The following is a 23,330-nucleotide window of genomic DNA, read 5'->3' on the forward strand; positions in this document are numbered from 1 at the left end:
ATTCATTGGCACTTGCTTTTTTGTTCCTACAGTATCTAAGCATCCATCCTGTGGATCAATATCTCCTTGTGGGATTTGAACTGATGAATATGAAAGTGCTTTATTGGAAGTATTTGCTAAGGACCCAAAGTTGTTGTACTTTTTTGACTGCTGTCCACTGATAAGTATATCAGTCAGTTGACATGTGACCCAAAGCAGATTTAAACACGTCATTGAAAGGTGAAAGGTCAGTGTAGTGCCACTTGAAATGCCAGTGATAATGTTTATAAACCTATCAGAAGAGAGCGTCCTAAATTAGAGTCTGAGAGAGGCTGTACTCAACATACTGATAAATTCACCTCTAATAGTTACAGTGCAAGCCATGGGAAGATATTAAACACCACTACTGCACGTCTTGCTATATGCAGCATGTTGGAGTTGGAAGAGTAGAGAGCACAGTGTGAGTGAAAGAACACACTGCATCAATAATGCTTTCCTTTAGTCATAGCTACAGTACAGAATACCAAAAAGATATAAAGCAGTTTCTGCTGGCAGCAGTAACATAGCCTTTGAAACTGTTGCTGTTGGTTAATGTGTGGGGAAAATGTACTTCTGCTTTCCAAAACGTATATGTAAATAACACACATCACCCATCACAACTGTAAATACAAAACTAGAGCTATTAGTCCCATGAAAAAAAAAAAAAAAAAAAAAAACACTATAGGATAAACAGTTATCTAGATTGTATCTGCAGATGCTCCCTTGTCCAAAATAATATTCTAACCAAATTTCATCAAAATTAGATGAGTGTTTCTCAAGAAATATGGAAAACATGAAACATACGAAAGATGATCTGGAAGTCTACACTATGCACAGGATAAAATGGACATTTTCTTGGCAAATGAAAGGTGATTTCTCTCAAAAAGTTGCAACTGTCTGACTCCACACTGGGTTGTTTTTGGTGCCTATTACAATTTGCATCTATGAAACATAGCTGGTTCAAACCATCTGAAATAATACACTAAATCCAGCCAGAAAATATATTAATGTTTAAATAAAAACACCTTAGTTCCAATTCAGCAAAAATGACAATTCAGAGCAACACACACCTAAAGTCACAGACAACTTGTATTAATCAAGATACAAAAACATAAAGCCGGTCTAATACGTGTCAATTTGTATTTAGTTAAAAAAATATTCACAGTGCATAAACACAGATAGCAGATCCCTCCCATGCACGCACACACACAAATGTACACCTGATTTTCAGCCTTATATACATTCAATAAATCCCACGTAGGAAGTGGAATATCCCAAAAGATCACACAATTAAGCACAAGTACCTCTTTACTGTTGTATTGCAAGCGCTGGTTCTTCAAAATGCTGCAGACTGCTTTGCCAGTGAGCCAGCGCACAGTGTTATCCAGTTATTTTGAATATGCCTTCTTGATTCTGCTTGGTGGATTACCCTGCCTTTATTGCTTTCCCCTCTCCCACCAGCAGTTTCCCAGCAGGGTTTTGTGTGTTTTATCTTGCTGGTAGAGTGAGCCTCTTGAGAAGCAGGCGAGCGTGCCCCACAGCCAGGGGGGGGGGCTGCTGTGACAGAGCACACTGAAGGACAGCAGAGCAGAGAATGGACCCTGACATACAGAGAGAGCAGGAGCAAGAGCAAGCAAGCAGACCTCTAAATTTACCCCACCCACTTCTCCCAACCACTGCACTGCACACTGAGAGCCAGATGGCCTTGTCGGAAGGCAGACCTCTCTGGATTTTCAGGCAGTCTCTGTGGGGAGAGGGACAGAGAATTAGATACAACTGAACACGTTGGTGGTATTTTGGAAAGGGTGGAACATGTCTACCATCTGTGAGCAAGGGTTGGAAACCAATGTGGGTAGGGTCAGTGCACTTTCTCACCTGCAACATGGAAAGAGGTACAGGAATGTTGTTTCTGAATTCATTCTGCCCTTATGCAGGAGTTGTGTTGGTTACTTGTTACAGAGCGAGTCAGAATTGTGGGTTCAGGTGGGATGTAAAAAAGGGCCTGAGGCTAGAGATGCAGCTCTGCTAGAGATTGTATCACATTGGGCTGAGAATGTGATCCAACATACATATACATACAGTATATCAAATGATCTGCTTTTTGGAGTTGCAGAACTCACGGGTACCATGCCTGTAATGAGATCTGTTTGATTAAAAGTTTGTTTGTGTACAGTTCTGATTGTGTTATGATGGTCATGCTACAGATTTGTTTATGTATTTATTTTTGCTTGAGTTGCTGTACCATTTATGCAAACCGAAAACATTTGTTTTAGTATGAAAGTGAATTGTATGTAGTACTTAACACACAACAAACAATTGAGCAACAAGGGGGCCTTCTGCTGTTTCCAGGCATCTACCTCCCTACAGGTTTCATCCCTTAGCAGTGGGGTTTAAATCTTTAATGGTGAAAGGCTGAGGTCACAGTCTATCCTTTGTGATTTATAAACAAAAGAGAGAGTGAGAAACCAACACTACACAACCACTTGTACGGGTGTATCTGAATGCACTGGTACAGGTATATTGAATGCTTTGGTACAGGTGTATCTGAATGCACTGCTACGGGTATATTGAATGCTTTGGTACAGGTGTATCTGAATGCACTGCTACAGGTGTATCTGAATGCTTTGGTACAGGTGTATCTGATTGCTGTGGTACAGGTGTATTTGAATGCACTGCTACGGGTGTATCTGATTGCTCTGGTGCAGGTGTATCTGAATGCTTTGGTGCAGGTGTGTCTGAATGCACTGGTACAGGTGTATCTGTAGGCAAAGCTGTTGCATTTAGATTCCTTTAATTCCCGAGAATATCTTGGCTCAAAACTTGGTAGAAAACCAACTGGTTGGCTTCTTTATGGGCACATCAGTATGTGGACCTTGGGAAAAAAAAAACATAAAAAGAAAGTCCTCCATACAGTCCTCCAGTTGATAAGCTCTGTTGTAGCTATGTAGCTTTTTTTTTTGTAAGGCCTGTTTGTTTATTTACGCTGGCCTCTGGTTGTCGTGGAGATGGTCCTGCTGCCCAGCACCTGCTGTCCTCTTCAAACAACAGTAACATAGGGCCTGGGCATGCAAAGGGGAGCTTCTCTTGTGGTTACTGAACCCCATTCTGCAAAATAAACTCTTACTTAATAAAATAAGTGCATTGTTTTAATGTGAAAACACATAGACATCAATACAAAGCCATCAAATTATTTCAGTGAATACAGTATTTACAAACAAGGTTTAATTGATAGTAACAATAAGCTCATATTAACCCTGCAGTATTGTAGGTTTAAAATGCAAAATACTGGTAGTTCAGTTTGAATACAAGTTTTATCCATGCTTTAAAATGGGTCAGCCTTTGTACAAAGAGGTGTTAGATAAATAGCAAGTGTTGTCATGGTCCAGAAGTGGCCCTCAGGCTTTGCTGTTTCAAGCAGTTCCAATGTAAGTGAGCAAACTGCTAAAATTAATTTAAGTAATTGCAAACAAATCATTGGGTTACTTGCATTAATGTGAATTACTTTTGTGCTTACCTGTGGGCTTGTTCTACTTTACAGCCTTGTGAAGATTGGAAATGTTAACTCCTGGGTGTCATTAAGTCTAAGAGTTATCAGACGTTTACCATCCTTTGTGGACATTTGCTGTTGAGTTAATTAGTGCACTGTGATAGCTGTGGTGAGCAGCTGTATTTAAATTAATACAGCTTGTTTCCTTTTTATTTATTTCAGATAGACTGACTGCTCTTAACTGAATTTGTTAGAAGTATCAAGATAAATCATTTCTAATTATTAACTTTTTTAAGTTTCCGTTTTCCCATTGGGATTTGGGATCTGCCTTAATGTATTTAAAAAAATAAATAAATCTTGGTGTGTGTTTCAATCTGTCAAACTCCAAATTAAAAAAAAAGTAAAACCACAAAAGCATTGTTTATAGTAAAAAATCAAGAATATATGCCTCAATCATTCTGTACAAGTGGTCATCCTACTGCTGTTGTAATTTTTTTTCCATGATCAGAATGTCATTGTGATGTCACTTTGCTCAGCGCCTATTCGTGCAAAATGAGTACAGTTTGAATGTGTTTCTTTATATTTTATTTACATGAATGTTATTATACCCGACAACTAACTTGTCTGCATTATTGACTGGTATGCCTGGAATTCCTGTACTGTATGGCGTGTGCTGTCAAGCTTTTTTGCATATTGCCACTGTGCTGAAACAACATGCTTTTTATGATATATATTAAGAGTCCATGACATTTCTTTAATGCCCTGGATACCTGTTCAGTTGCACCACAGATCAATTAGCCAGTTTCAGTAATGATCAATCACCATGTGTCAACAAATAAAACACAGGATGGATTTGTATTGGAAGCTGACATTTACCACAGAAACAATGTACTCTTGACCACTGCAAACAATGCAGCTCATGTTGACCGTGTTGCTTGTATGCAAATATTCTTGCAGTAATTGATCAATATTATACAGTGAATGCTTTACTCAGCCAATCATGACTAACCATTTATTGAATACACAACAGTACAAGTACCTGTTGCAGTAGTACTAAAAAATAACTTGGCAAATGGGCTTACATGGTTGATATATAACTGAAGTTGATTTGTCAAAGTACAGTAACAAACCCCTAAAAAATAAAATAAAAAAACATGTGGTCCTGTACCCAGTAATTCATATTGCATCTAGAAGGGCGTTTCCCAAACATGGCAAATCACACTACTGTGCAGATTCCTCAGGGAGGGTAGCATTGGCTCCATTGGTCCCACAGGTTATGGAGGATCATTTTTCCTTACCACACTACAGCAGATCCTACAGGCCAGGTTCTGGTGGGCTGATATAGACACCTGCGGTGTTTGCCTTTGCCCTCCAGAGGCCTGTAGCTTTCTGTCTCAAACTTTGGTCACAATTGTATGAACTAACCAAACTGTTCAAAGAATCTGAGTATTTTTCCTGTAATTACCAAAAGCTTATTGTATTTTCCATTTAACAACTTCTTAAAACAATAGATCTATGAGCCTAATTATTCCATGTTTAGCAATTCCTGTAAACAGATAATGTGTTAGCATGGCTGACCACAATGATATTATTACTTTTAATGAGCTTTTTTTTTTTTTGCATGCTGATTGTAAAGCCCTTTGTCCGTCAGAGTCTGCAAAAATTAATTATCCCATCACACTGCTATGTTTTAAAGATACAGGTTAAAACCTGGCTAAAAATTTAAGATGACTCTTGTCTAGCCTTCATAAATGAGGACAGAAATTTCTAGAAGTGATTCATTTTCATATCTTTCATACCTTGGTTTGCTGTGCTGTCACCCATTTTTACTAGCTAACAATTTGCTTTACTTATTCGTCTGAAAAAACAGTGACATTCATTACCCGCCATGGCTGTAAATTTAAAATTAGAAAAAAGTTTGACATGCAGACCATTGTACCGTACAGATGCATTCATATACACCTAGACACTTTCAAAAGCTTGTGAGCTGGTCTGAATAGGAATTTTCTGTGTAAGTAACTGTAATGTTTCTCTGCCTGGGACCTCATAAAGAAATGACTCTATTTTCTCAGTAACTAGTGTTCTGGTCCAACACCCTTTTGCAGAGGAAGCTTGTATGTGTGACTGTTGTTAGCAGACTGTATTGCACTTAGAGGTAACATAAAACTAATCTCAAGCATCGTGGAATTAACCTTCATGGTACCTCGCAGCATGAGTCGTTTAAATGTGCAAGGTTAGAAATTTCCACCTGCCCATCATTCATCGTGATTGCTGTGAGATTCCTGCTATTCCTGGCCAGTCCTGATTCATGGAACTACAGTACCTGCACCCGGATTAGTAGTTCAGCAGAGGGCAAAGCATCTTAAATTAGAATGTGCATCCAAGTGCCACAAGCTTAGGGCACAGCGTGAAACTAGAGATGGCTGCCGAGTGCATGGAGGCACGATGCTGCTTAACACAGTAAAGCCTGAGGGTAGATTTTGGACCCAGACAAATTTTTCTGTTTGTGTAATATTTTGTTGAAGTGTACAGCATCTGCTACATTTTAAATAATGCCTTTTACATCGAAAGCTCAGTGGATTATTATTCAAAACCTGTTTGAAATGACAGATGGGTGAACAGATTCCTTTATCAGCTCCCTTATTCCTGCAGTGTGAATTGGGAATGTGCATGTTCAGGGTAAGCAGCCCAGTCAGAAACAGTGGGCCTTACTACTTGTTTGGAACCTATATACAGTAGCTGTCCGGACAAAGGAGGCTTCCCACTTACAGTAAGAGAAACAAATGGTAGTCAGGGGCATACATTTTAAAGAGAGAGTTGTTTCATTTGAGATGTCTGCATTTAATTCCAAGGAGTTTAATTGACCCAGTTAGGACACTTGTTTGCCTTTTACCCAGTACGGTGATGAATTGTTTGTTAATTGTATTTGTGCACCAGGTGACAAACTTAACTAGAAGTGTAGTTGCTTTAATGGGGACAGCATTTTGGTCAAGGTTGGAAATTAGTTAAACGTACAACAAACAATGTTTATAGAATATAGTCAATTTTGTGACCAGATTTGTCCCATTGTATCAAATGCATTTTAACACAGCATTATGGATAATTGTGTGTGCTGAAGAATGCATTGAGCAGGTGCTGTTTTCTGAGCACATGGTTAAATCATGAGACTTTCTGTTCCCTTCATAATTGTATCGTAAACACAGATTTATGCCTTTGCATCCCGTCTGTTTAACTGTTAAAAGTGAAGTATTTATGATAAAGCATTCAGAGCACCTTTCCTCCCTGCAGTTCTCTATACTTGTATGTGTTGACGGGTTTAAAGATAGCTGTCAGTTTTGCTTGGCTATCTGTTCCATGTACAGCATTTCAGTTATGTGGCTGCTGTGCTGGTAGAAGCAGCTGATTCAGCATGTGCCCAGATCTGTACTGTACTTAGAATACCAGTATATTCTAGGCCTAGTGTTTGTGCATTGTAATGGGACCAAATTTGCTGGGTTCAGTCAGAGGAAGCTGGACTTGCCTTTCCTTTTTCTTTTTCATTTTGTGAAGATAAAATAACATTCTTAAATTATTTGTGTTGGACCATTTGCAGGGCAGCAAAGGGAAACAAGAAATGCATAGTTCTTATTCCTAATAAGAGCATTGTTTTAAAATTATGCTTTTGGATTTGTTGAGACCTATGGGCCACAAAATATACACAAAAACGGTGTTCAAATTAAACCTATATGTGTCGACCTAAGAATTATACAAGACAGTTTTAAATAATGCGCAAGTTACACCTAGAGTGTAAAAATGTGGTCTTTATCACGAGTGTAATGTAAATCTGTGTGGTAATTTAAGCAATAAGATATTCCACAGAGTGCATTGTTTTGGAATGACCAAACTTAAGCAGAGATTGAAAAGAATGGCTTTATAATAAAGTTCTGAATAGCAGAAATATGTTGAATCATGGGGACAGTTGAACTTGCTAGACCTTTAACTTGGGAGGTATTAAAGTTGTTTTTTTTCAAATTCTGTTGTTTGTGAATACATATTCATGAAACGGGGACTGTTTTTAATAAATCCACAAAAGTCTAGGACAGTTCCATGATTATAAAAGTGTATTTTATTCATAAAACAAACTATACTGTACATACAAATATTGGAAATACATGCAAGACAAGAGCGGTTTTAACAAAATACTGCACGTGATTGCAGCCAGAAAATGTTGACCTACAGATGCAACACTTCCTAAGGTTTAGTACATTTTTTAGATGTCTCTGAAGATGAAGGAGAGAAGGCTGTGGAGAAAACTGCAGAAGAAACAACGACAAAGAAAAGAAAGATCCAAACAGTAAAGCCAGCCAAGGCTAAGGAGACAAAAACACAGGTACAGTAGCAAATAGTAAGTGTACAGTTATCTGAACATGCAGCAGGGAGTTCATAACAAACTAAGAAAAACAGTCCAAGCAAGCTACAAAAAAAAAGTTATGAAGTTATCCATCACTGTCGTTTTCTTATGGGGAAGCTGTATATATTGGGCTTTTCTACATGCCTGTCATGTGAATGAACTAGGAAGGTTGAGATATGGACTAAAAGCAAAACATGTAGAAAAGTTGTCAGGAGTGTACTATTACGAATTGCTACAAATCTAATTTCTTGTATAATCTGTGCGTCTTTCTTAAAGTAAATTTCCTTAAGTAAAATTTACTGGAATTATTTTGTTATTTAAAAAAAAAAGTTACTTGAATTAGTCCTTCAACATTTTAAAGTAATCACATTTAAAAAAAAAGCTAAAAGTAAAAGTAAAAATATATACCTAATTTTTCCAATCCTTAGTTACAGGTAACATTGCTTGCCAGCTCTGCTGCAGCTATATCTTCAGCATAGTTTGGTTTGTGGTAGTCATACATTGAGCAGGATTGTAATAAAGACATTAATAGACTACCTTTTAAAAGTTTTTAAAGTTCAGACTTATATAATGACATTGAAAAAACTCTACTAACTGTTTTTGTGAGGACTGCCGTATAGGCTTTGAATGTGTTAAAGTTATGCATTGCAGTAACCAAGTTCCTAATGCAATGTTTTGTATCCCCCCAGACTGAGTGTGTTGTTGCTAAGAAGGAAAAACAGGAAGATGAGAAAGAAACAAAGTCAAAAAGAAAAAGAAAGGTACTTGTTCATTTCTTTTTTGCCCTGTCCTCTCCGTATCTTGCCTTACAAAGACACCTGTGGGTGAAATTGAATGTGGAAAACCTATATAAGGGTATTAAACTTGTTTCATGATGAACAGTTCATTTTAAAGTCAAAGGAAACAACAAATGCAAAAATAAGAATAAGCTTTTACTTCAAAACCAGTATGTAATGTATCGTGACATGAGTATAATATTACACCCCTACTTAATAGTGAATAGGCAGAGTTTGCTTTGCTTTACATTAAGTAGTTCAAATATGCAACACCCAGCATTTCATTCAAACTGAATCTAAGTCATCCAACATGACTTGTTTTTTTCACCAGTAAGCTGTGTCATGTCACTAGCCATAGGACACTGAAAACCTGGCACATGAATTACCTTGTTTGTATTTTTCCAGAAGAAAATCACGGATATACTGGCCGCATCAGCCCCTAAACCAGGCTGTCCTGCTGACCTGCAGAAACTGTTTGAGGACAACTTCATAGACAAGCGCTCTGTCATTGAAATGGAGGAGCTGAAACTGCCAGGTGCTACACCTTAGCAATGACAATTCTTTATTTACTGATTAGGCAAACACACACTCGGATTATGTGCAGATCACGAGTGATAAGGCCGACAGAACAGAAAGGTAGAATGTGCAGTAAAAATCTAAACCATTTTATAACTAGCCCAAAACATAGCTGCCTTCCCACAGAGTACAAAGCCTTGGTGTACTTCTTGACAGCAACCTCCCCTTTAATGCCCACATCTCCTCCGTGGTCAAATCTTCCTTCTACCACCTTCTAAACATCTCCAATGTCCGTCCCTGCCTTTCCCTCCCAGATGCGGAGATACTTTGTCATGTTAGAATTGCTTTTCACTTGACTGAAGGCACATTCTAGTGTGTTCTCTGCTGTTGCACTTTTTGCTAAGCATTGTTTATGGTGGTTGTCATCTTCTGTTTTAGATTCCTGCTTTCTTCAAAGCAATGACCTCACCCACAGTCTCTCTTCATTTCTTAAGGAAAGTAAGTGAATGTCGACTTCATATTTCAGGCTGCACTAAATAGTAGCTTTCTGTACACCAGCAAATTAAAACCACGTTGGTTTTGAGCTCCTGAAAACTGCAGCGTGACACTAAAGTTGTGCCCCGACCTACAGCTCCTCTAACAACGAGCTCCAGCTTTTTTGATTAATGTTTTATTCATTTGAAACACATTGCACCAACATTTTTTTTTTCCTCTGGACTAGGAAGGATGTTATACTACAAATGTACTTTTCATTTTAAAACACAATGCAGTACTTTAGGTTAAAGGAAGCTCTTTTGAGACCTACATATTGAATGGATGAGTATGGCGGTGAAAATTTACGGAACTATTTTGGTAGCTACAATTATTACAAGATATTTTATGGACATCGCATTCAAACTGTTACTGTTACCTTCCTTTATTGATCTGTCCGCTGTGCACCAGAAGTAATGCTGTTTTTGTGTTTCAGTTTGCCCCAAGTGGGCAAAGCTGTGTAAAAACCACACTGAGAAGTCATCTGTGGTGATGTTGATTGTCTGCAGCTCTGCCCATCGTGTTCTGGATGTCATCAAGTGAGTACAGTACTGGATTTCAGGTCACAGCCTTATTTAGGGGATAGAAACACATTATTATGATATTGATTTTCATTTTAATGCATATATTTTTAGTGGTGAATCCAACCAAATAACCGTCAAGCCCTCAAAGAGAGCCAGTGGGTTGTTTGTGGTCATCCTTAATTACTAATCTGTTTAAGTACATTGGAAAATAAATCTAAAATAAACAGCTGCTATCAGTTAATTACCTCCTTTAGATCAAACTCTGCATCTTCTTAGCAACGCGGCATAATATGGACCTGTATGGTAATCCTCCTGTTGGATTTAAGTGAAGAAAAGGTAGATTCCAAATTCCAGTTTAAAATAAAAATTCAAATAAAATAAAACATCAGTCTGTAGCATTAAATACAGTGGTGTTCAGCACTTAAACTCTCACCACATATCATTTCATAAACTGTAGTCCACAGCAGGGCACGTCAGAGCCAGGGTTCGGTGCAGGATCACACGTCTCTCTTTCTTTTTAAACTGCAATAGCAGAGGAAAACACAAAACAGCGAGCATTTTAAGCAGACTGCAATCGCAAAGCAATGTCGACTGTTACACAGAAAAAGTGTAAACACAGTGTAGTAACTGGACAGGGGTGCCTAGCCTGGACTACATGCAGTCACACGACCGGGGCAGCGCGTAGCCTACAGCGGAGTGAGCACCGTCTACAGGTAGAGGGCAACAAGGCACCTTGTGCACCGAGCACCCAAGGGCGCTATGCGCACTGACATACTAGACACCTGCCTTACCGAGCACTGTGCGCACAGATTACCATAAGCACTACGTGCACATTGTACCGTGCAGCACCGTGCGCTCTTGCACTAGCTCTGTAGCAGTCGGTACCACCGTACCCACCAGGTATCGTGCACTGCGTGCACCGTGCGTTCTGAGCCCCATGTGCACAGAGTACAGTGACACTGTGCACGGAGTACCGTACAGCATCATGAGCAACGCGTACCATACAGCACCGTGCGTACCGCACTAGTGTAGTAGTGGTATCAAGCATTGTGTACACCATGTGTACTCTCAGGCAGTCGCTCACATACGACAGATATAAAGAGCAGCCTACCATGTACTGCTGAAAGACAGAGAGGCAAAAAAGGGCCCGGTCTTTTTTAAGTCGTTGATTCCAGGAAAGGGGCAAGCCGGCTTTCAAAGAGAATGCAAGGGAAATGCAACCGACTCGAGAAGCTCTTTTCTATCAACACACTCAGCTCAACACAGGGGTCTTACCTTATCGTCTTGAGAAGGAGGAGGATCTTCATGTGAGTGACGGTTTTATTCCCCCGGTGGGCGGGACCGAGTGCATCATCCTACGAAGGGGCCTGTCGGCAGCTCTGGTATAGAGAGCTCAGCAATACCTACCCAAAGGGCAGAAATATCCCATACCTAATGTAGTTGTGGTTGTCTTTGAATTGAAAGGGAACTCCCTTGTGATTCAGTAGATCCATCAAGGTCAAAAATGTGTAGGTAAAATACTATAGTACAGTCATTGATTAATTCAAACACTTTGCTCTCCAGAAAATGTAGAGGGTTTTTGTAATGAAATGGAAAGAATGGTAAGAGCTCATTTGATAATGATAAAAATCTAAGATTACAATCCTAGTTTATCTCTGGAATATCTAAGAATAAAGAATTTCAAGAATCTCTGTAATCTCTGTTTTCATCTAGTAAAATTCTTACCATCCTTCCCTCTTTCCTGCAAATGTGTAACAGACTACCTGAAACAACAGCATTTTTTTTAAATAAGCAAGCAACAGTTTACAGTTGCAAATTATGAGTGCATGTAACTGTGTACATGTATGCATGTAACTAGGACGGTGTCTCTTTTGCTTGCTTGCTTGCTTACGTGTGTGTGTGTGTGTGTGTGTGTGTGTGTGTGTGTGCTTGTCTAATTGTGTTAGTATGAAAGCGAATGAGCATGTTCTAAGAAGTGCCTGTTTATTTGTATATACTGTATGCATGAGGTTTGCAGTGTTTACATGTGTGGGCATGTTTGTGTTTCATGAATCATTTCAAAATTCCAGACATGGAACAGTCTCAGAACTTCAAGCTCTGCAAGTACTCCCTTGTGAAATAGAGGTCAGACGCTGTAATGTACTCATTACATCACCAATAAAAAATGTTCCTCATTAGAGATAGAAATCTTGTTTCAGGGATACAGTGCTATAAAGACAGAGATAATGTAATAAATAATATTCACAATTTAATGTAGGAGAACAAAATGTGTCTCTTCTTTTTTTCAGGCAACTTACAACCTTCAAGGGCAATTCCAAAGTTCTGAAACTGTTTGCAAAACATATAAAGGTAAGCGACAGGCGCTACCACAAGGGTTTGATGTTCTTCCATTTTTTTTTAGTGACAGAAAATTTTGCTTGTAAATAGTAGATAAAGCATCTGCAAATGGCCAGATCCTTCCGCTGAAAGTCAAAGCAATGTATTTGAAAATGCTCAGGCAGACCCGTGCAGGGTTGGCCTTTTCCTTCAGTGGCTGGTAGCTCACCCACATACCCTCTATAGCTCCTGGCTGTATAGACAGATCGGAGGATGCCCACTGATTATCACCTGAGCTGTTTTGATAGTGTAATTAGACATTCTAAATCAGGGAGCAAATCTAGTGTAAAACAATTGCCGTGAGAAATATACAGCCCCGTATCCTTACAGTGGCAGTGAACCATCCAAATTCAAGTAGTCTTTTGCCCGCATACAAATGAAGCAAGCAAAGCAAAGGCTCATCCTTCTAAACTAACAACATCTTTGAATAACATCCAAGCAATGGACAGCAATCCCATTTTCGCAACTGTTTCATTTATTCTTTCTTGCCCAGTACTTCAGTTGATTTCTCTCTCTCTCTCTCTCTCTCTCTCTCTCTCTCTCTCTCTCTCTCTCTCTCTCACACACATACACACACACAGTGGATGGACAGTCCAATGTAATCAAGAGTACCTAATTAGTATGTTGGTAACTACAGTGATAAATGTTGTTTTATAGTCTAATTATGGTACCCCAGGATGTTGTGATGTGCTGAAATCTCACAGTGTCTCCTAACATCCTCAGCTGTCGTGATATTTAATCACATCGCAACGCCCTGTCATACCATCATTGTTAAATAAGATGTGCCATGGTGTGTGTTGTTATGAAAATACTGTACTGCCAGTCAATTATTGTAAATATAAAATCAAAACTTCAGTAGGCTAAACAGATCAAACCAGTGCACTGTTTTTGTTTAAAATGGAACCATTAACGTCCTAAGTCATAATTATGATTGCTTTTTCTTATCTGTCGAACGTTGTCATTTCTGGCATCATTAGTGTGAATGAGCATTTATAACAGTAATGTAATCGAGTATTATTTGTATAACTTGTGCAGGGTTCTTACTGAAGGTTGTCTTGGTGACTAAAAGCTTTGCCCCATGTAAAAAAACTATTTTCAGATTTGAAGTTTGAATTTCACCACATGTTCATGTTCAGCACTGTTGAAAAATGTAACATGTAGAGTTGTGTGGTGGGATTTCACTAAGAGACAGGTGTTATGAATAATTTATCTTTGTAATGTGAAAGTATACAGTGGGATCTAAGTAAAATAGGTTTTTAATGTGTTTATAAGATTTGTAATACTAAAGGTATCTGGCGTGATCTCAGTATGCAAATCTGTTGAACTTCTTGTGTATATGTACACTACCGGTCAAAAGTTTTAGAACACCCCATTTTTCTAGTTTTTATTGAAATTTAAGCAGTTCAAGTCCAGTGAATAACCTGAAATGGTACAAAGGTAAGCGGTAAACTGCCAGAGTTTTAAAAAAAAAAAAAGTTTAGGTTACCAAAAACTGAAAAATAATGTACATTTCATACAAAAAGGCCTTTTTTAGGGAACAAGTAATGGGTTAATAACTTACAGCTGTTCTGCAGCAATGGAAGTAAATTAAGCCTTGAAAGTTGATGCTGACAATTCCTACAGGTGTCCCAACTTTTGTTGATTACTTACAAACCCTCTGTCTGTATAAAAGCGGTGTTGGAACAGACTGTGTTACTACACCCTCTTAAGCATTATTTGGACAGTATTGTACTGCAGGAAGTAGTATGTTGCTCTCATAATGGTGAGAAAAGGGCAATTAACAAAGGAAGACAGACAGACCATTATAACCCTTAAAAGTGCAGGGCTTTCCTTTAGAGAAATTACAAAGAAAGCCAAGGTGTCAGTGAGTACAGTTTCCTACACCATCAAAAGACGCTTGGAAACTGGAGGAAACTCTGACAGGAAGAGGTCTGGCAGACCCAAAGCCACAACAGAATCAGAAGACAAGTTTCTGAGAGTCAAAGGCTTTCATGATAGGCGGCTCACAGGACAACAGCTTCAAGCACAGCTTAACACTGGTCGAAGTAAGCAAGTCTCAGTATCAACTGTGAAGAGAAGACTTCGAGCTGCAGGTTTGACAGGTCGAGTGGCAGTAAGAAAGCCATTGCTAAGATGGCAAAATAAGAAAAAGTGGCTTGCCTGGGCCATGAAGCACCGCCAGTGGACTACTGAAGACTGGAAGAAGGTCTTATGGACCGATGAATCAAAATTTGAAATCTTCGGTTCATCATGCAGGGTTTTTGTACGCCGTCGAGTAGGTGAAAGGATGGCCTCAATGTGTAACACCAACTGTCAAACATATGGAGGAGGAAGTGTGATGGCCTGGGGCTCTTTTGCTGGATCCAGAGTTGGCGACTTGCACAGAGTGAGTGGCACCCTGAACCAAAACGGCTACCACAGCATTTTGCAGCGCCTTGCAAAACCCTCTGGTATACGCATAGTTGGTCAGGGGTTCATCCTACAGCAAGAAAATGATCCAAAACATACCTCCAGGCTATGTCAGAACTACCTTAGAAGAAAAGAACAAGACTTAAACCCCATCGAGCTGGTTTGGGATGAACTGGACGGAAGGGTGAAAGCAAAGCAACCTACAAGTGCAACACATTTGTGGGAACTTCTGCAACAGTGTTGGGAAGAACTTTCCGAACAATATTTGATTTCCATTGTAGAAAGAATGCCATGAGTGTGTTCAGCTGTTATATCTGCAAAAGGTTGCTACTTTAAGTGAAAAATTTAGATTAAAATTTGTTAAACAAAACAATTCCATGATTTCTTTTTTTATATCCAATTGTTTATTTGTTCTTTGCTTTAATTTCAGACTACATTGATACATTAAACTGCATAAATTTCAATAAAAACTGGAAAAATGGAGGTGTTATAAAACTTTTGACCGGTAGTGTTGTGTGTGTGTGTTAAATTGATTTTGGTATATATTTATAGAAACTGAGGTGTCTGAAATAATGTCTTTTGGTAGCAATATATGTTAAGCTTGCTGGAAAAAAAAAAAAATTCCATGTGATAGTGTCATGGCCCAAGCTGTTATCGGCAGGAATTAAACTCGGAGACAAAAACAGCAATGAAGCGCTGATGCGCACATTTAATTGACAAACACAAAACACAGGAAAACCAACTGTGTCACGAGGGCCAAAATAAAAGGTTTACACAAAACATGCAAATGTAGGCTGGGCATTCGTCTTCACTACTAAGTTGCAAACCAAACACAGTTGCACTCGCCTAAAGCCCTTCCCGAAACAAAGGATTTTGCTTCCCTTTACACAGATGACCACTCCCCAATTAGCACTCAGTTACCTAATTGGGGAACGGCCACACCTGTGATTGTTGGCAGGGACAGAATTAACGCCTTCCCTGCCAACCTTACATTCCCACACACACTATTTACACAAGCAGGGCTTTTGCCTGGCCACACTCCATGACTATCTGTGTATGAGCTAGAGAGGCTAACAGACCAATCACAAAATACATCTCAGAAACATTTGAACTGTGTACTATTTTCATGCTCATAACCAGGTAATAATGGACCTGGCATTGCATATTAAAGTACAGAAGCCCTGTGTTTGGGGGTGTTGGTTGCTGTTCTGTTATATTTGAGCATTATTAGAGAGTATAGTCTAAGACTCCCATTAAATAGCAGCAGGAGTCATTCCAGCATTTGTAATGAGTTTGATTAGACACACTTTGTAACTTACAGTGAAGGCTCAGAGGAGAACGTGGAATGGCTCAAACTGCTACACAACAGGTGTCTTAAAGTATCCAGTCTGCTCGGTTCAGTTCAGTTCAGTTCGGTGTTCTCCCTAAAGCACTGTCTCTGCTTGCTGCTGTACATCTGTTCTCTTTATCACACCTTCTAGTGTGTGGCCATCAGTAAGGGTCTATTGGCTTGAGTACCACTGGTCTAAAGCCTGTTCAGAATTATCCCTACACAATAAATGCTACTTACCTTCCGCTGTTAGTCTTTTTTAATCTGTATCTGTAAGTTAGAATTGGAATTAGATTTTTAAATGCTGATCACGGCAACAGTGCACTATAAACTTGCAGTTCGTACAACTGTGATAACATTCAGTCATTTAATTTGCTGTTTTGTTTCCTTTTTAGGTAGAAGAACAGATCAAGTTGCTACAGAAAGGAGTGACCCACATGGGTGTGGGGACCCCAGGAAGGATTAAAGCTCTCGCAGAACAAGGTTGGTACTGGGACTGTTTTCCCTTTTTTTTGTTTAATTTGCCATGGGTGGCACCGTTTTGAAGGCAGGTGGTCTGTTGGTTGAAACAGAATACTATTCTGGGTTATCCTGTGATTAAACCTCAGTTCAGCTCTGAATGGGTCAGCGGGTCACTTGACACTAACCTTCGGGCCTCCTTTGAATCCGTTTAGAAGACTAAACCATTTGTGATCTCTCACCACAACTGTTAGTCACTGTAATAACAGTTCCAGTTTCTAGTTTATATAGTAATACTCACATTTTAGGTTTTGTTTTTTGTTTTTTGTTTGATTCGTATAAAGAAGAAAAAGGTTGTAAGTGTGTTTTGATAAGCCCCAAACATATGTAAATAGCTTTTAAATATTTCAACTATATCACTATTTATTTCGTAGGATACCCCAGCAACTAACAACCCTATTGTTTAAAGATTTGTTTACCATATATTTGATCCGTCTGTAACATTCCTCAATAATCTGAAAAACCGAATAAAAAGAAACATTTGTCTGCTGCCACCTTCTGCTTTATTTGGGTCTTTGCAGGTATCCACCACTGTATGGACTTGTAAGCTGCACCCCCTTCTGTTTGGAATGACTCGGCTGACTGCACTCATCTGAATGAACTTTGGCCTTTCAGATAAATAAGGCTGATGGATATCTTTATTAATTGTTTTGCAGATGGTCTGAGTCTGAAAGCTCTGAAGTATGTGGTGTTGGACTGGAACTGGAGAGACCAGAAGCTCAGGAGGATGGCAGACATCCCGGAGGTAAAGTCTGGGTTTGTCCAGTTATTAATGAGCAGTGCTCATCAGGGTCTATGAAATTTCAGCATGTGTGATGTTAAAGATAAACAGTGAATAACCGTTATGATTTCTTCCTATTATTGCTTCAAATTTACTTCAGCAAAAAAAAAAAAAAAGACTTGTGATACTTCCTGTCAGTACGATACTTATACACACGAACACACAAATTTTTATATATATATAATATATATAGTCACTATATATACTATAAGATATAATACATCTATAATATATATATATATGTGTGTGTCATGAATGACACACAAACACACACAGTACTTACCACAAAAGCAAATACAACAGATACTTGTTACAGTATGCCTGGCAAGAAACACAATTACACAGGCGACCTTAAGGACACTTAATGTTTAATCTTCCTTTATTTTAATAATAATCTGAAGGCAGACAATAGGTAATGTGTGTACACGGGACTAACATGCTATTGGAACTATTATGCTTGAAGTTGTAGAAGAATAGAGTCCCCAGCCTTCTACAAACCATACATTTACCTGCATGGTAAATGTATGGTTATCAACATTATTATTATTATTATTATTATTATTATTATTATTATTATTATTATTAAGCAAATGTTATTGTGTTACTGGTACATACTTTAGGTATTGCAGATACAGTGCTACATTTTAAAGAAAATTAAGTTTTCCCATTTTTGTTACATTAATATAAAAAAAAAATAAATAAATCCACTCAGTTGCAGAGAGTTTTGTGCAATTGTTTGCAGCAACTGCAGTATTTGGGGAACTGAATGTGTCAGACTAGCATTTGTTTGTTCTAAGAATGCATACTGTTATGGTTGGGCAGAAGTGGAAATCATTGTGTAATATCTTTACACAAACACATCCAAATACAGCATTTAAATGTTCAAATACAGCAACTGTGCTTCTGCTTCCCTTGGAAAGCAATAAAAAAGACATTGTCCAGCCTATCACGAATCATTCTTTAGTATTTAATCTGATGCTCGGTTGCTGAAGCATCACCACTCTCTTTGAGCGTTCATGTCTACATTTTGTCACCCACCCCACCCCGCCCCACCCTTTACAGGTGAAGCTGGACATGCTGAAGTTACTGGAGGGTGGTATCGCACAGGCCTGCCAGGCTGGCTCTGTTAAACTGGCTCTGTTCTAGTACCGCATGCTGGGCACTGCTGGGAAAGCACAAGCAGCCTAGATGTGACCAGCGTTACAACTTCTGCTACTTGTTTGTATTCTGTAACTTGGTAAAAAAAATAAAATAAAATCTCAGAATGGCTTGAAATAAAGTACTGTGTGGTGTTTTACCTTAAACTGCTTCTTGTGTAGTTTTAATTAACATTCACTCTGTATTAATGGTACCTTATATTACATTTTTGATTATTCTTTGTGGCATTTTACCTATTTTAGAAAATACTCTGAATTTGAAACATACTGTGAAACCAAACATTTCCCAACAGCAACCTTCTTTTTGTGGATACATGTTGCAGTATTGCACACATTGACATTACATTTAGGTAATATATCCAGCTGTGGGCAGGTTAAAAGTTGAAGTATTTGATAGTTGTAAGGTTAAAAAATGTGGTGGATTTTGAATACTTGTGTATTTTATTATCAAAAGTATAAATTGGATTTCCTGTTCCTCGACTTAAATGCGTGTTCTGTGTTGCCCTGTAAAATTATGTTATCTACCTAGTTGTGCAAAAAGTAGCTTTTTAGTTCCAAAAGGTTATTTTTTTTATGTATTTGTTTGCTTTGAAAAACACCACCTGGAGCCTGGAGCCTGCAGGAAGGTAGACTGGAGCTTGAAATCTGTACATATTGGAGATCAGTGCTAAGTATTGAACTTCTTGATCAGTGGAGCCATTTAACAAAATTGTATTTCACTGAGGGGAAAATCTAAAACATTAGAAATAGTTGCTAAGGAGTCAGCAGCTGCACCGTACCAATCTCAACGTGTGTGGCTACCAGGAAAAGGTGTTTGAGATTTTGCAATAATAATAATATTACATGGAATAATATAAAACATTTAATCATGTTTACAAACACGTGACTGTGTCATAAATGCATACAAAATCAACTGAAAGACAAAAAGTACAAAAAACATCAAAAAAGTGGATTTGTTTTTCATAAAAATATGCTGACTCCATCTTTTTACTGACTCGCCTCCAAATAAGAATAGCATAATGAATAGCATTCACTCTTACTTCCTTGGTAATGATGGCCTGCTAAAATAACCTCTGAGCGAAGAGGAAACCAGACCCTAGAAACCTAATACTGTTTTGAAATTTAAAGCAGATTTCATAAATTAAATCAAGTGTGCATTTTTTAAACATTCTTAAAACATTTCTTAATGTTTTGTGAATAAGGCCCACTATTAGAGATGTTGGTTTGGCACACAAAGAATCACATTTTATTATTCAAATGGTGTCACTATTTAGTATATCGCGCTAGTAGAAATTCCTAACTTTATTTGAAAATTGGTCTCTCTTTATTAAATGCGAGGACTTCTAAGAATGCTAATCAGGACTGTTTTAAAATAGACATTTCTTTGGATAAACATTGCTTTGAAAAATGAGAACAAAACTAATTGACCTACTGCAACAGGTTTTAAAGCAGTCCTTAAAGTTTTGTTTCTTACCTGCTGGTCAACACCGTGTCTCTTTTTCCTATAGAGGAGATGTAATATTTTGCAAGACATTGGGGCTGATTTTCAATAAGAAATTACTTGTTTTTTTCAACAGGTGAAAAACAAAGTTAGAAACTAAAAACAAACAGAATGTATTTCAAATCAGTTTAAGCAGGCTAAGTTAAATTGAAATAGAGAATTCTTTAGTGAAGAACAATATGTAAGAAAATAACTATCGTTTCTGGGGGCAGGTTTGGCTTGTGATTAAAAATAAAGGAACATGTACCTTTAAATCTGAGGTTTAGGCAAAAAAGGAGGAAAGATACAAAAGCCATTGTAGTTAATAAATAACATTCTGCCTGTCCAAGAGATTGCAGTGTTGGAACACGTGATACAAATGCAAAGAACGCTTTGTTGCAGGCTAACTTCAGCTTAAGTACGTTTTTTTTATTTTTATTTAGAAAGTGGCAGTAAGAAAGATGTCGAACAGAAAGGGCCCTCCTGGGTCTCAGCCTTTTATGAAGCGTCCAGACAACACAGCTTTTAAACAGCAGAAGCTTCCAGCATGGACTCCCACCCTCAAAGCAGAGACTGTTCTGCCCTTCTTCTTCCTGAGTGGGGTGGCCTGCATTACGATCGGGGTCTTGCTTATTATAACCGCTGCTGGAGTCCAAGAAATGAAAGTAGGTCTCCTGAAATATCTTGAATATTATTATTATTATTATTAGTAGTAGTAGTAGTAGTAGATGTAGTATATATTGTAACAGACAGTTATACTGTGTAACTCAAAAGCTCATGAACAGACAATTCACTCTATTTTTGTACAACACAGGGAAGCCCCGCCAAAGCAGGGCATCAAAAAATTAGTTGAAACTCATAAATGTTCCTCTCCATGGAAATCTTTAGTAAAAGGTGAAAGATTTATGCGATCTGAAGAGTAGTACTTTGATTATGTTTGTTTGTTTAAAATGTCTGTACTTTTAGGAGGCAATCTTTTTACAGAGTAATACTAAGAAACTTAGTTTGACAAAACTGTGTTCTGTGGTATGTGCAAGAAGTTTTATTAAAATGTTTGCTTAGCTAATAATAGTGTTTTTGTAGTAGAATCCACAATTGTTTTTTTTTCAGCTAGAACCTGATTATGTATTTATTTATGCTATTGTATTTGCAAATAATTGAGTCCTTTCACACAGGTAGTGAGCTCTTGGCTGTGAAGCTTGGAAATAGGAGTATCAGCAGCATAATTTTGTACACAGTTTATTGAGGGTTTTACAACATGGATGGGTTGCAGGATTAAGGGTACACAAAAGTGTAGGCCACTTGGCATTGGGAGTATAAAGCGTTTTGACTACTGCGCTGGCTGTTTTGTCATTCATTAACTTTGTGTAATGCTTTCAAGACTTGCCGACCATGAAAATGATAACATACATTTTTACTTGTTTATGTATTTAATTCATCTATTACCAATCAGTATTATTGGAACATGAATCGTGCTTGAATCTGCTTCACTGTAATTGGATATTACTGGAGTTCAATGTTCTGCTCTGTTTTTTTTTGTTTTTTTTCAATAATTTACAACACCTTTTTTCCGTAACATTACTGTAAGATTACAGTACCTAGTTGACATTGTGCATTTTTCTTTTTTTTTCTTTTTTTTTATGTACCAGATACACAGTTTATGCATAGTCAAGAGCAATCCAAGCTTGGACTCGCAGAAACCTACATTTTGTACACCTGCACAGCTCAGACTTTACTTTCCTGCCTGGTCTTATTTAGGTCCAAATCTGTGTCTTCTCTTTGCGAGGATTGTGTTGTAAACAGAACCCAACTTGGAGAAAATAAAATGCGTATTTGGTGTGAACTTTAGGGATGATGAAACTGGATCACTGAAGAAAAAAAAAAGGCCCTTGAAGCCAAGGAAAGAGATTCATGAAAAGAACTGTGCCTTTCTGCAGCTGGCTTGTTTGTTTATTTATGAGTTTATAATTTTTTCTTCCTATTCTGTATTTCTGAAAATGTTACCTTTGCACTTGTTTCAGAATAGTCTTCAATTTACAACATTAAGTGGAGTGCTTCCCAAACAATCGTCTTTAATTCTGAGCTTGTATCCAGCAGATGTGGCCAGGAGTGTTTCACTGCTCTGTTGTGTGTCTTTCAGGTGGATTACACAGAAGAAAGAGATTGTGCTGATTGCTATTCTCTCCGCCTAGACAGAGCAAAATCAACAAGTGATTGTGCGTGCACTGTGTCCTTCTCACTATCAGAAGCATTCAAGGTATGTTGCTTTTGAGACCTTAAATACACAAGTTGTCTCTTCTTTCTGATTAAGCCGCCATGTAAATGGGATCTCTGATCTATATTTTATCGGTTTCAATCAAGTACTCGACTGCAGATCTGTGCCAATGGCTTTTGAGCTGTTCACTAGAATAGATGTTGATCTAAATTGGGAAGGTAATCATTGAGGAATGGTCGTGCATCTCTCCAGAACAATTGTAACTCCTGGGTAAGCATCTGATGAATTAATAATACTTACATTGGCACGAGACACTCTCTTACCTCTCGACCGGAGGGCTTGTTCTTTAGTTGAATGTTAAGATGCAAGGTTAGCGGTTCATCTCTAGCCCATTCTTCTCCATTCAGTTCAATTGGCTGGGATGACAAACCATTACAACGGCAGAATTGCCACGTTAACTAAGTTCTTTCCTGGCTACCCATGGTGACCTTACACCCTATTAATAGTTAGATGCGTCCTAAAGTTAGTCTAGCCCTTTTCATGGATTGTTTCCTATCATACAGGATCCTGCTACCTGTTCAAGGGCTGTTCGGTGAAATTTTTGTGTAAAAAAATTGCCTTGTCTTTTGTCACAAAATTCTGTGTCTCACTTAATATAACTGAAATGCACCAAAAAATTTGTCAGCACTGTTGACTTTTCAAATTCATCCTTTCAATTCTAACGCATCATCAGTATTAAAGTCTTGAAGATTAGGGGTGCAAAGAGTAAAAACAGATTCAAGTTCGGCATCATATTGAACCAAATTGTGTGAAAACCGGGT

The 23,330-nt window shown here is 38.2% G+C and overlaps 2 protein-coding genes and 1 non-coding gene across 6 annotated transcripts in view; 2 read left to right on the plus strand and 1 right to left on the minus strand.

The window, feature by feature from the left end:
• The window catches only part of LOC121327984 (protein CMSS1-like), a 125,334-nt gene extending 106,412 nt beyond the window's left edge, over window positions 1-18,922 (plus strand). For 2 of the 4 annotated variants that reach the window (XM_041272388.1, XM_041272390.1), the window contains exons 2-10: window positions 7,759-7,874; window positions 8,585-8,656; window positions 9,077-9,206; window positions 9,626-9,685; window positions 10,155-10,257; window positions 12,531-12,591; window positions 16,753-16,840; window positions 17,533-17,621; window positions 18,720-18,922. In XM_041272388.1, the coding sequence (XP_041128322.1) occupies window positions 7,759-7,874; window positions 8,585-8,656; window positions 9,077-9,206; window positions 9,626-9,685; window positions 10,155-10,257; window positions 12,531-12,591; window positions 16,753-16,840; window positions 17,533-17,621; window positions 18,720-18,803 (803 nt within the window). In that variant the 3' untranslated portion in view covers window positions 18,804-18,922. Of the gene's footprint in view, window positions 1-1,719; window positions 1,911-7,758; window positions 7,875-8,584; window positions 8,657-9,076; window positions 9,207-9,625; window positions 9,686-10,154; window positions 10,258-12,530; window positions 12,592-16,752; window positions 16,841-17,532; window positions 17,622-18,719 lie in introns of those variants that run through there. The other 2 variants (XM_041272391.1, XM_041272389.1) reach the window with 2 other exon arrangements.
• A 1,689-nt stretch (window positions 18,923-20,611) lies between these two features.
• LOC121327604 (cell cycle control protein 50A-like) overlaps window positions 20,612-23,330 on the plus strand; it is a 9,261-nt gene continuing 6,542 nt past the window's right edge. Inside the window, exons 1-2 of the mRNA XM_041271713.1 lie at window positions 20,612-20,959; window positions 22,435-22,551. Of these exons, the coding sequence (XP_041127647.1) occupies window positions 20,756-20,959; window positions 22,435-22,551 (321 nt within the window). The 5' untranslated portion in view covers window positions 20,612-20,755. The remainder of the gene's footprint in view (window positions 20,960-22,434; window positions 22,552-23,330) is intronic.
• On the minus strand, window positions 21,112-21,226 carry LOC121328191. Its single transcript, XR_005951653.1, has one exon. It is a non-coding gene; the product is annotated as a U5 spliceosomal RNA (small nuclear RNA).

Source organism: Polyodon spathula, chromosome 15 (genome assembly GCF_017654505.1).
Source record: "Polyodon spathula isolate WHYD16114869_AA chromosome 15, ASM1765450v1, whole genome shotgun sequence".
Classification (NCBI taxonomy): domain Eukaryota; kingdom Metazoa; phylum Chordata; class Actinopteri; order Acipenseriformes; family Polyodontidae; genus Polyodon; species Polyodon spathula.